Below are 13,326 nucleotides of genomic sequence, written 5' to 3'. Positions count from 1 at the left end.
ATAAAAATATATTATTATTAGTAGTAGTAGTAGTAGTAGTAGTAGTAGTAGTAGTAGTATGAAATAAAGTCTGAGATTTCAAAATTATATCAGTTTAATATGTGGTTTTGTGTTCTTTATTGTGGTGTGAGAGATTGCGGTGTTTTATTTAGATATTTAGGGAGCATAAAGTCAGTAGTTAGCTCAAAATAGTCAGCATTTTGATAAATGTATGCTCAATATTATTTATTATCTTTTTACTGAACCTGTTAGTGATGACATTATTTAATGTATGTTTAAATAATGGCTATGATAGGTGTTTAAATAATGTTAAATATTGATTTTAATATATTTGATTTATTTATATCTAAACTAAAATTAAATTACTTCAAATAAATTAATGAAATTATTTCAGCTAGCTGCAAAAGCAGCATTTCTTATTTTCATTTAAGTTAACTTGATGTACAGCAGTAGCTAAAACTCTCTCTCTCTATATATATATAAAAACAAAAACTGATTCAAAATTAATAAAAACTACTATAGTATTTTAGTGGTACTAAAATAACACTGATTTGTATCTACTCCAACAACAAATTGGACTAAAAAAATGATATCATTAAATATATAAAAGCTGCCTTATGTGCAATTAATTTTTTTATCCCAAAATATGTTTCTTATTGTATTTATTTTTGTAATAGTTTAACTCTAAACTAAATTAAGACCATTAAAAAATTAAAATAAATTAATAAAATTATTTCAGCTGGCTGCCAAAGCAACTTTTCTTATTTTCATTTAATTTAACTTGATGTACAGCAGCAGCTAAACCTATATGGTGTCTGTATGGAAAATATAAAAATAAAGACTGATACAAAATGCATAACTACTATAGTATTTTAGTGGTACTAAAATAAAACTGATTTGTATCTACTCCAACAACAAATTGGACTAAAAAACTGCCTTATGTGCAATTTAAATATTTTTAAAATTAGAATATTTAATATTAAACATTTTAAAAAATATATTATTATTTTTTTAATGGTCTGTATACAGTTCATTTTTCTCAAAATACATTTCTTAATTTATTTCTTATCTGAAAGGGTTCCCTGTGTTGTACAGCCTTAAATTAAGGAGAGATTTTAAAATGTAGATAAAATTAGATCAACATTAAATCAAATCAAGTATTGAATCGAATCCAGATCTTGTGAATCCGAATCGAATCATGATCTCAAGGTCTCGAACAGCTTTGTCCTCTGAGTGATGAGAATCAAGAGCCAGTGATTCCCACTGAGAGATTCCAGCAGCCAATCAGAGACGAGCATCGGTCTGTAGAGACCCGCCCACTCTCTCTCTCAGTCTCTCTGTCAGTATTTTTAGCACTGAGTCTCTCTAGACTCTCTGTCCTGGTTTTCTGACAGTCGGTCCATCACTGATCTCCAGCTCCTCTCTACTGTACAGCTAATGAAACACTGAGATGTTGATTTCATTCTAAACCAAGGCCTGTTTGCTCATGTGTTGTTCTGTAATCGTGTCTGGCATGAGCTGGTGATCCAGCAGGACGTTCCTGCAGTAAGTGCGGGATGTTTGTTTAACGAAACCCCGTCGGACCGGCTCGCTGTAAACTCCCGTTTTCTGGAAGTGCGATTCAGACCGTAGCAGCTCCGGAGCGTCGGCAGAATGTGATGTTCAGACGAACGTTTGTCAAAGGTTCGCCTCTGTTTGCTGTAATGCACCGCTGCTCTTCAGGAGATGCTGCGGTTTCCACTGTATTTGAGCATGAATATATGATGATTACAGCGTTTCGCTGGATTTGTAATGAGACACATTCGTAAACCTGTTTTCACTGAACCTTAAAGGGATTCCCCACTGTTTTACACATAAATAAAAGCTTGAGGTTTAACTACACTGAGACAGAAGAGTTTGTTTTAATGAAATTACAAAATATTCTTTAAAGCTACAACCACCAAACTCGGGTCAGACCTTCAGATGGAAGACCTTCAACTTCAGGTCTGAAGTTAGTTGCTATATCTTTACTAACTGATCCGGCTTATGGGTTTTTGAAAACCAGACTATCAAAACCACCTACTGTAAAAACCCATAGACTTTCACTGAGGGGATGAAAACTTTTACACAAAGAGACGTGTGGTGCATCTGAGCTGTTTTTTTACTACAGCAAAGCTTAACAACTCCCTACTGAAAAAACAGCTAAAACCAGCCTAAGCTGAATGGCTGCTTTGACTGCTCTCCCAGGCTGGTTTTAAAGTGGTTTAAAGTGGTTTTGGCTACTTCTTTTCTTTTCTTTTTTTTTTTTTTTTAGCTGGCCAAGCTGGGAGACCTGCTAAAAGACCAGCCAAGGTTAAACCAGTTATTTTCAGCTTAAACCATATGCTGGAAACATGCTGATCATGCTAACAACACGTTAGTAACTTGTTAATCGTGCTAGCAAAATGCTAGTAACATGCTAATTATTTTGAAAACATGATAGCAACATGCTAGTAATATGGTAATCATGTTAACAACATGCCAGTAACATGTTAATCATGCTAGCAACTTGTTAATGATTTTGCCAACATTATAGTAACTTGCTAATAATGTTAACAACATGCTAGTAACTTTTTAATCATGCTAGAAACATGCAAGCAACATGATAATCATGCTAACAAGCGATTGACTAGGGTTGGGTACCGAAACCCATGGGTACCCATGTGACCGGTATGTACCGGACCGAATCAGAACGCGAATTTCGGTGCCACTTAAATGCCTGAACTGTCGATTGAAATATTTGTCTTCTGGTGCTATGACACGGATGTAGAAGCATTGATTCATCAACATGCATGATCGCTAGTTAAATTTAAATACTGCATTCATGGGGTGTCAGAATGATCAGAAAATTTATTTACGGAATGAGAAAACTCACGTGAACGTCGGAAAGCTTTGATGATAGAAATCCAAGACATCTTTGTAGTTACTATCCATTTTCACATTTCGAATTCAAAGCACAAATCGTCTGGAAATGAGACCATCCGAGAAGCGCGTGAATGTAGGTTGGCTGATAGCGATGATTTTCAGGAATGGGATTTTGAGAAAAACGGCTTTAAAGTGAGACTTTCACTTTACGGGTTTAACGAGAGCTGTCTGTCAAGTTAGGAGCGCTACTGCATCATTAGACAAACAGACTAACGTTTGTTTTCCGTTGATCACCCATTTTATGTTTAGTAAATAATGCAGCCTACCTTGTTAAAGTAAAAGCGAGCGCAGCGCAACTGTTCGCGCACTGTGATAAAACAGACTGTCATCGGACTCCTCTTTAGTAACTTCATCATCCGATCCTTCATCTCTGGATGTGAAATAGCCCGTAACATCATTTAGGGCACTGACATCACCAAAACTGGGCAGACTGAGACGAGTAAGATCGGTTAAGTGAGCAGCTGCAGTACTTTAGACGGCGTTGTTGTGCTCCGCCATCTCACAATATTAAAATAAATAAATACATAAATAAATAAATAACTTTGCTTGCCGTACTTTACACAGGACTGGTGGAGAATGTGAACTGATACGCCTTTACTAAATATGTTACGTGGTTTATTTTGATAGGTTAACTCTTTTTGTGGTGTTAAGGGAAAGCACCTCCGCAGCGCGTTCTTAACATAGGAGAAAGACAGTCATTTCTGCCTACTGCAATAAATGTGTATTTTTCTGCACTAAACAAGTGAATTTCGAAGAGATATTTTCAGAGATGATAGACAAGATGTTATAGAATAATAATTTAATGAAAAACGAATTTCCTGAAATGTCCCACCGCGACATCCGACGGGTTTTCCCAGATCTCATCACATATAGTCATATTTCTGCGAAAGAATTGTTGAAATTTTAAGCTGTTAAATTATTGCATTTGGGTTAGGTGGCTTAGGTTTTATTGTTGTTGCGTTTTGCATTGACTTAATAATGTATAGTACTACTTCTTTTTTTTTTTTTTTTTTTTTTACTTTTAATACATTGTTCAATTTAAATAACTTTTTTGTCCAATAAAAATATATTCTTGTCATCCACCACTTTGTGGCTTTTTTAAAAGTATCGGTTCAGGCACCGTTTTGGCACCGGTACCGTTTTAAAAGTATCGATTTGGCACCGGTATCGAAAAACCCCAAACGATACCCAACCCTACTATTGACATGCTAATCATGTTAGAAACAGGCTAGCAACATGCTAATCGGGTTATAACATACATGTTATTAACTTGCTAATCATGCTAACAACATTGTAATCAGCCTATAAAAATGCAAGCAACAAGCTAATCATTCGAAAAATGCTAAAAACATGTTAAATCATGTAAGCAATGTGCTAAATCATGACAGCAACATCAACTTTAATACTTTTACAACTGCTTCACACTTTCAGGCTAGGCTTTCTCAAGCCAACTCAAAGTTTACTTATCCAGGTATCATTGTAATTAATTATTAATAATAAACAGACAGTAGCTGCTCTTCTGTGTTCCACAAGTTATACAGGTTTAAACAACATGAGGAGATTAATGATGACAGAATGATGATTTATGCATAAACTATCAGTGGAATGATCAGTAGAGTGTGTGTTTATATGCAGGGCACAGTGATTTCTACAATGCGGAAAACACAGACTAAATCCAGCAATAAAAACGGAAGTTACAGTTTAACGTGGAATGTCATGGAATTTGTCAAAGGTTGTAGGGATTAATCAAAAGAAGGTCATTACACTTCATTCAAATCATGATTCTATTCTAATCATATCATCACATTCTAAATTAAAACTTACCACTGACAGAAACACCTTTTCTTTTGCATTTAAATCTTTATTACAAGCAGTGCTGCTGTTAATAAAGAACTTTGGGCAACACTTTACTTATAAAATGCATAATGGACTAGTATTTGTAAATATTAAGCTGCAAATAGACTTTTCAAATTTTAATTAAAGAAATAAACTAACATCATATCATATACGCACAGAAATGTAAACGTATTCACAGCAACCCGTCAAATAAAAGTTTGGCTTAACTCGAAGACGTTGTGGCTGAATTACATTACTGTTGTTCAGCAGAATGTGCTTAATACTACTACTAAAATTATTAAAACCTTTTTTAAATCATACATTTTTTTTTTTCAGCGCAGCGTTTTAATTGTAATAGTAAACTTTTCATTAATGAAAAGTTAATAATAAATTGTTTTATGCCTTCATTTGAATAAGCAATAAAAAAACATTTCACAAGGCTATTGTAAGAATAAATAAAACTTGTTTTTATGCATTCAAATAATTAGACATGCTAAAACACTGAATTTGGTAACAATAAAACATGTCATTTATCAAGTTTCATGGTTTTAATTAATTAGACATGATTTTTTATTAATACAGTTTAATTTAACCATTAAAAAGGAGTCCAGAAAAATTAAATTGAAAAAAAACAGAATCCAGAATAATTAATTAAAACGGAATTTGGGAAAAAAATAAAACGTATTCCATAGGACCCTAGTTTACATGTGAGCGTGTGTGTGTGTATGGACCCTTTTCACAAGCCTGTTGTGATGCGTTTCAACCGCATTTCATCATAAATCATCATAAATCCTTTTTGTTAAAAAGTTTTTTATATTTCGATTTTTAAAAATATGTATGTACATTTATAACATATATACTTTTTGTATTATATCACATTTTCATCAAGTTACAAAAAAACTAGTTAACACTATGCGAGGGTGTTTCTAATGCCGCGTCTATGGGAGGGAGGGTAAATTTGATATCGTTCTCTCTTCTGACTGCCGATATCAGTCTAGCTCAATTTTTTCCTTTGATTGAAAGTTGTGAAAACCGTATCGTGTAGTTTTTCCTTTGCTATTTGAGCAAATGGGAATGCAAAAAATATATTTGTGGTACTCTCCCATTCACTGCTCTTGGATTTTACCCAACTATGACGACTTCCGCTATGAGAAACCCGGAAATGTGAGAAAGGTCCATTTTATATTGTGTGTGCAGATAAGTGTGTGTGTGTTTGTGTGTGAATGTTCCCATGTACGTATTTATGTGTACGTTTCAGTGTGTGATTCTGTGTGTCCGTTTGTGTGTGTGTGTGTATATGTGCATGTTTACATGTGCATTTCCACGTGTGTGTTTGCATGTGTCTATTTGTGTGTGTGCATTTGCGTGTGTCAGTTTGTGTATGTGTTTGCATGTGTAAGAGTTTCTTTGTGTCCATTTTTGTGTGTGTGTGTGTGTGTGTGTACATTTCTGTTTGCTTTTCTGTGTGTATGATTGTGTATGCATGTCTTTGTGTGTGTGAATGTGTGTGTTTGCATGTATTTTATATCATCAGCTAATCTGCATCGTCATGAACAAAAACACTTTGAGATGTACCACGGTCATTCTTCAAAGTAACCAGCGTTTATTTTTTTCCGCAAAGCATAATTATAATTGTTTTATATAGTGTCAATTTATGATTTAACATTTATTTTTTCACTTGTTTGTCGTCATGTAGACGATGTACCACATACTTCGGTTTAGTAATCATTCAGTACTACGGTATCTATCAAAGTACCACGGCATTGTGTCGTGATCAGCGGTTGATGTGTGTTTTTCGTGCGTTTCTCTGGTAATGAGTCTGATTTGTAGTGAGCGATTATAGAGGCGTATGAAGATTAAGGGCACGTGGAACTGAAACGGCTCCTGTTTCCAGAATTGAAAGGAGTTTGATCTAAAAGCGGCACATGTCTGTCATCTCCTGCTGAAAGTACCTGTTATCCCAGCGCTCGCTGTTGTTCCGCCGTGTTTAGCGTGCGGTTTCGCTCTCCTTTTAAAGGCATATTCTCACGGCGCTCCTGAAATACGTTTGGCTAAATCCGAGCGCTCTGAATCCCCGGAGGGAGCGCAAACCAGGCCGGATCGGTGGAGGAGCGCACGCGCTGCTATTTTCATCAGGCCTCCAGTGGAGATCCCTCTCTAATTAACCGCAAATTAACTTTTGATAAGCTGGTGTTTTTAGCCGCAGCTCTGGAGGAGCTCAGTCCTACTTTAGCTGATTTTCCTGCAGGTCGCGGCTCAGATCTGATGATGAACCCGCAGTGACCTGCGATCATCCTGTCATTTCTGCTCTGTGTGTGTGTGTGTGTGTGTGTGTGTGTGTGTGTGTGTGTGTGTGTGTGTGTGTGTGTGTGCAGTCACGTAACATGATTCCAATCTCTTCGCCTTTCAGGATTTTTCAAGCTTTCAAGGAATATCTTGAACATTTTGATCAGAGAAACGCACAGATAAATCATATTTGATACAAAAACCTTTTTTTTTTACTTTTAGATTTGTATTATAGGCTAAAGTACTTGCAAAATATTATTAGTTTGATCATGTATTGCTGCAACTTTATTCTCATGAGCATTGTTTTTTTATTTCATATAATTTATTTTTGTAATACTGCACTGAATTCATTCTCATAATCTGTTACAACTTATTTAATGTAATTTTTACATTTTTCTCAAAATATTAAATGTTTATTCCTATATTTCCATGACTTTATTCTTGTAATTTTGATTTATTATAATTTTGATAAATTCTGTTGTTTCAGCGATATTCTCATGGTTTTGTTTTATTTTTCTCTTAATATTAGAAAAAAAGTTGAATCTCATGTTAACTTTATTCTTGTAATCTTTTCGACTTTGTTCTTATTATTTTGGCATTTTTCTCATAATATTATGACTCTACTCTCATCTAGGTTCAAATTTATTTTTGCAATCTTAGTTTTTAACTTTATTCTTGTAATACTATGACATTAGTCTCTTATTTTTTTTATCTAATATTACCGTGACTGTTATTCTTGTAATCTTTTTGACTGTTTTTTTTTTTTTATATTATTTATATTGCCTTTAATATTGTATTGCTTTAACTATTCTCAGTCTTATTTTTTACTTTCTTTTAATGCTAGTTAGTCTCAATTTTTACTTTTTTTTTTCTCTGAATATTTGACTTTTTTTTTTTTTTTTTCCAAACTTTATTCTCATCATTTTTATTTTGACTTTATTTTAAAGGTACATTTTTCCTTAAAATATGTTTTTTTCAGGACATATTTGTCACAATATTAATATTCCTTCAAGGTTTTTTTTTTTTTGTTTATAGTCACATGAAATCCAGTCAATTCATCATGAATAAAATCAAGCCCATCTTTTTTATTTTTGTTTACTGTCAAACTAAATATGAAAATAATGTTTCACGTTGTCTTGAGAAATGTGTAGTATTGTGTGTAGAAATGTATTGTGTAGTTTTAGTGTTTCAACACATGTTTACAAACACATGCTTCACTCAGTGTGTGTGTGTGTGTGTGTGTGTGTGTGTGTGTGTGTGTGACTGCAAGCCATATTTAGTGCAGTGTTTTCCTCTGTGTCTGTAATGTCAGGGTTCAGTGTGTGTGTCCTTATATAGTCTTGTGCTGTGGGTAGAGTCACTGTGTGTGTGTGTGTGTGTGTGTAGCTCAAACCTCACGTTCACTCTTAGACATGATAACATGTACACTGATGCTCTCAAACACACCTGTATTTACTCTCAGCACAGACGTGAGGTTTCCAGGAGAATGTTGGTTGTTGTTGTAGTTGAGTTATTGTAGTATTCATTCATTCATGTAGAGTCACAGATGCTTTCATCCGTATGAATGATCCGTGTCACTGCATGCCGATATCAGACGCACTGTTTAAGTGTATTTATAGGAATAGTTCACCCAAAAATTAAAATTCTGTCATCATTTATTTACCCTAACCCACTCATTGACGTCCATAGTATGGAAAAAAAACTGCTCTGGCTGCCAGAAACTGTAAGGTTGCACACATTCCTCAGTTGTGTTAATTTAATTCAATTTATATACTATTACAATTTTTGTTAATATGTAGAATTAAATTTTATTTTTAATTTTAATTTTAATTTTTTGTAATTTTGTTGTTTTTGCCGTTTTTAATCAGGTTTTTCTAAATGTTTGCATCTATTTTAATTTAATTTATATACTATTACAGTTTTTGTGAATGTTGATTTAAATTACATTTTTTATATTTTCTGTTTTTGTTTTAATTTTTAGTTTTTGTAATTTTGTTGTTTTCGTCATTTTTAATCCGGTTTTTCTATGTTTACATCAAAGTTATTTTATTAATTTTTGGTTTGTTATTTTAAAACTTCTGTTGAAACGTTATATGTTGCCTTGTCAGCTAGTTTAAATAAAAGAAGTTTAAGCTTTTTTTTAAATATTTTATTTCATTTTTAAATCAATGTTTATTTTTTATGGTTTTAGTTATGATAATGACCCTGAATTGGACAAAGATTTGAGAGAAATCAATTTATGTTGTTTTTTTTTTTTTTTTGTTGTTGTTGTTGTTTTTTCACCTGACATTTACTGAGAATTTCAGCATAAAATGTTAATGTGCACTCTGAATTCAGTGGAAGTCACCAAATCTTGTCATTATCACTAAAATTATCACTGAAACGTCTGACTGAATCCGTCTCTCTTTTCTCTTTCAGCCGGAGAACCTACAGAAGACGTGGCTGCGGGAGTTTTGCCAGGTAAGAAACTCTTCAAATCTCATCATCTGTTTGACAGGCCCCGCCCCTCCTGTGAATCTTGCATTTGTTTGGCTCCTGTGCTCACTCAGCTTTATGACTGATGCATAGGCATTTTTTAATATATATATATATATATATATATATATATATATATATATATATATATATATATAGGCTATATATCAAGTATATTTTGCTGGAAATAAGGTTTCTATTTTATATAAACATTTTAGATACCAGTGAAATTTCACAATTCTCAACACCAGATTCAGTACTTTGTGTTGTTTGTTTTGTAGAGTTTGTTTGTTGTTGTTGCATGTGTTCAGTGTTTCTGATCTCACGGAGGATTTACTAACACATTTCCTAATCAAACTCGCGGCTCTGAGCTGCTGTCACTTCAGGGCTGATTTTTACCTGCATTTACCTGCACGGGACACTGATTTCCCTGCCACTCACAGTATTTACCTGCTTATTTTGACTGACAAAAGAAAAAACACACTGACATTGAATCTTCTGCTCAACACTCCCGTCCTCTGAGAGAGTGTGTGTGTTTCAGAAATGTGTGTCATTCTAACAATATTATCAGTGTTGAAAACCGTTGTGCTGCCCAATATATTTGTGGAAACTGTCATACGTTTTATTTTTCTGGATTCACAGATAAATAGAAAGTTCAAAACAACAGCGTTTATTTAAAATAGAAATCTTTTGGAACATTAGAAATGCCTTTATTAATGCATCCTTGAAGAATAAAAGTATTAATCTCTTGTATATTCTAATCAACCTTTTAAATGTTAATGTATGACATTTTTCACAAAAATATGAAGCAGCGTTAGATACAAAATATCAAACAAAATGGTATTTTTGAACAATATGATTATAGTAGATATATATTTTTAAAAAGTAACAGTTTTGTGAAGTGTTCAAATGCCGTGTGGTTTGATCTTTTGTTATTTGTATACAGTATATAAAGCGTCATATCATTTTTAAATGACTAATAAAGGCAGTTCTTTTCAGCTTTTCATGACATGACAGAATAGTTTTGGCAAAACATGTTAGAGTTACATATGTCATAAATGACAGCCTGAAGTGATTGTCCCTGAGCAGAATGATTGATTGCAGTATTAATTGTATTGATAGCATGTGTGTTCATGAGTTCATGTTCTGACTGAAGCTCTGCTGTAACAGTAACGGGCTGTTGGGAGTGCATCATGTGATTGTGTGTGTGTGTGTGTGTGTGTGTGTGTGTGTGAGAGTGTGTGTTCGGGGAAGGCCTGTAAACTCCTGCCAAGCTTGAGCTGCAGTGACGTCATGGAAAGCTGCTTTATTTTATTCTCTCCGTCTCTCTGTGTCTCGTGTTGGTTTCTCACATCATATCAGCAGATTTTCAGCTGTTGTTTAGTTTGATACTGAGAAACCCTGAGACTCATTGTCTGTGAATAAAGCCGCTTAAACTGTGTAATATGAGGCCTGTGAGTGACAGGGTTGCTATCGTTAACTAAAACAAAAATTAAAATGTAAACCGAAACCCTAAAGAACATTTTCGTAACTTGACAAAATAAATGTAAACCGAAATAAAATAAAATAGGCAAACAAACAAACAAACAAAAAACATTATTTCATCTACTTACCAAGGCAGCATTTCTTTTTCTTTCAGTTTAACCCGGTGCTAAAACACCTGAAACGGCAATTAATTAAAGCCTTAAAACCTTTTATATAGATATAATTTTTTTTATACATTTTATGCAGACATAAACTGACAAACACAGCAACATTTCTAAAACGGAAAATATAAAAATAAAAATATAATTCTAACTAGAGATCTAACTAGTAATATTAACTAGATAAAGTTTGTCAAGACAAACTTTGAAGTTGGCTTGAGAAAGCTAAAACAGGAAGTTTAAAAAGTTCTAAAAGCTAGACGTTTGAAGGTTTTAAGTTTGAAGTAGTTTGAAGTTTAAAGTAGTTTTAAAGATTAGATAGAAAGATAGCATGTTGTTAGTATGTTAATAACATGATTAACGTAACTAGCATGTTGAGATAATGATTAGCATGTTGCTAACATGTTGCTAGCATGATTACCATGTTACTAGCATGTTTGTGACATGATTACGACTGGGCAGAGATGCAAATTCAGGTCAAACTAAAGGAGGGTGTGTGTGTCTCTATATAAGAGATAGTTGGTTTCACAATGTTACAACAAGAGAGAAACTATGTAACCCTGATCTCGAACTGCTGTGCGTTACCCTGCGACCACACTACCTGCAAGGGGAATTTACTAACATTTTTGTGTGTGTGGTATATATTTCACCAAGTGGGAATGCCAATAGAGCAGCTAAGCAGATCATGGACCGCGTTCACCAACTGCTCCAGAGTAAACCCGATGCACCTATGCTGATACTCGGTGATTTTAATCATTGCAGTTTGACCAAAACATTGCCTGGTTTCTATCAGTATGTGAAGTGCAGCGCTAGGAATAACAACATTCTCGACAAGTGCTATGGTAATATCAGGGATGCCTATGTAGCGAAAACCAGACCACCCCTCAGTAACTCTGACCGCAATGTTATTCACCTGCTTCCAACTCACCGGTCAGTTATGAAGACCTTTAAACCTGAAATGCAAACTGTGAAGGTTTGGACAAGGGAAAAAACAGAGGAGCTGAAGGGTTGCCTTCTCTGCACAGACTGGGATATCTTCTTTAAGGATGCAAGCATTGATAGGGTGGCAGACTCAATTACAGACTTCATTTTTTTTTTTGTGTTGACTTTATTATTCCCCAGAAAATTGTTAAGCGATTGATTAGTGTGGGAGTGTTAATTGCATAAATTCATCTGGTGAAATTGTACAACTTTTTTTTTTTTTTTTTTTTTTTTTTTTTAATTAGTGTTATGTCTTTTATGTAGCACACCCTCTGTCCAAGCCAAAATTTATCCCATGGGAGACAAATAAAGTTAACCTAACCTAACCTATGATTAGCAAGTTACTAGCATGTTGCTATCATGTTTCAAGCCTGATTAGCATGTTACTAGCTGGTTGATACCATGATTCTAGCATGATTAACAAGTTACTAGCGTATTACTACCATGCTTAGCAAAGTTACTAGCATGTTTCCAGCATGATTAGCATGCTACTAGCATGTTTCTCGATTATCATGTTTAGTTTGAATGAGTTTAAGGGGGTCATCAGATGCTAAGTTCACTATTACATGTTGTTTGAACGTTAATGTGTGTTGTCAGTGCATGTACAAATCTACCCTATAATGATAAAAATCCATGCAGTGGTTTTTAATTAATCTGTAAAAATAATATCCCCTTTTTCAAATCGAGCCGTTCTCAGATGCCTGTCGTTGTGGCGTCACATGACAGAGGCCACTCCCACAATAGTTGATTGACATGAGCGTCTTACCTCAGATCAGCTGTAACAGTCCGACCTCTTTGTTTCGATGCCGGAGCAGGGATGTAAGTTAGACAAGAATATCTCTGATTGAGTGATTGAGGTGTTGTGTTGCTGGATGTAATAATGAACATAGTGGTCGTCATTTACTCCCGACATCTGAGCCGCTGAAGATGCAGTGGATTACGTTTGTTTGTGAAGGGAATGCGCCTCCCGATCTACATATATCCGTCTGTGTTCACGCGAATCATTCATGATCCAGCTTCACTTACAGCAGAAGTGAGTATAAGGGTTTTTTTATGAATCTTTGCGATCGTCTTTCCTTATAATGTGCTGGTTAGTAAGTTTAGCAGCTAAACACGGCTAAATGCAGCTAAAGTAAACAGGCTCGTCACTCCACAGAGAGAA

At 34.4% G+C, this 13,326-nt stretch overlaps 1 protein-coding gene across 1 annotated transcript in view; it reads left to right on the top strand.

Annotated features, from left to right (window-relative positions):
- LOC127175366 (inositol polyphosphate-5-phosphatase A) overlaps window positions 1–13,326 on the top strand; it is a 168,819-nt gene that overhangs the window by 25,828 nt on the left and 129,665 nt on the right. The window contains exon 2 of the mRNA XM_051126400.1: window positions 9,484–9,525. Within this exon, the coding sequence (XP_050982357.1) occupies window positions 9,484–9,525 (42 nt within the window). The remainder of the gene's footprint in view (window positions 1–9,483; window positions 9,526–13,326) is intronic.

Source organism: Labeo rohita, chromosome 13 (assembly GCF_022985175.1).
Source record: "Labeo rohita strain BAU-BD-2019 chromosome 13, IGBB_LRoh.1.0, whole genome shotgun sequence".
NCBI classification, from domain to species: Eukaryota; Metazoa; Chordata; class Actinopteri; order Cypriniformes; family Cyprinidae; genus Labeo; species Labeo rohita.
Note: the sequence above shows the minus strand (reverse complement) of the source record. Positions and strands in the feature narration are given on the sequence as shown.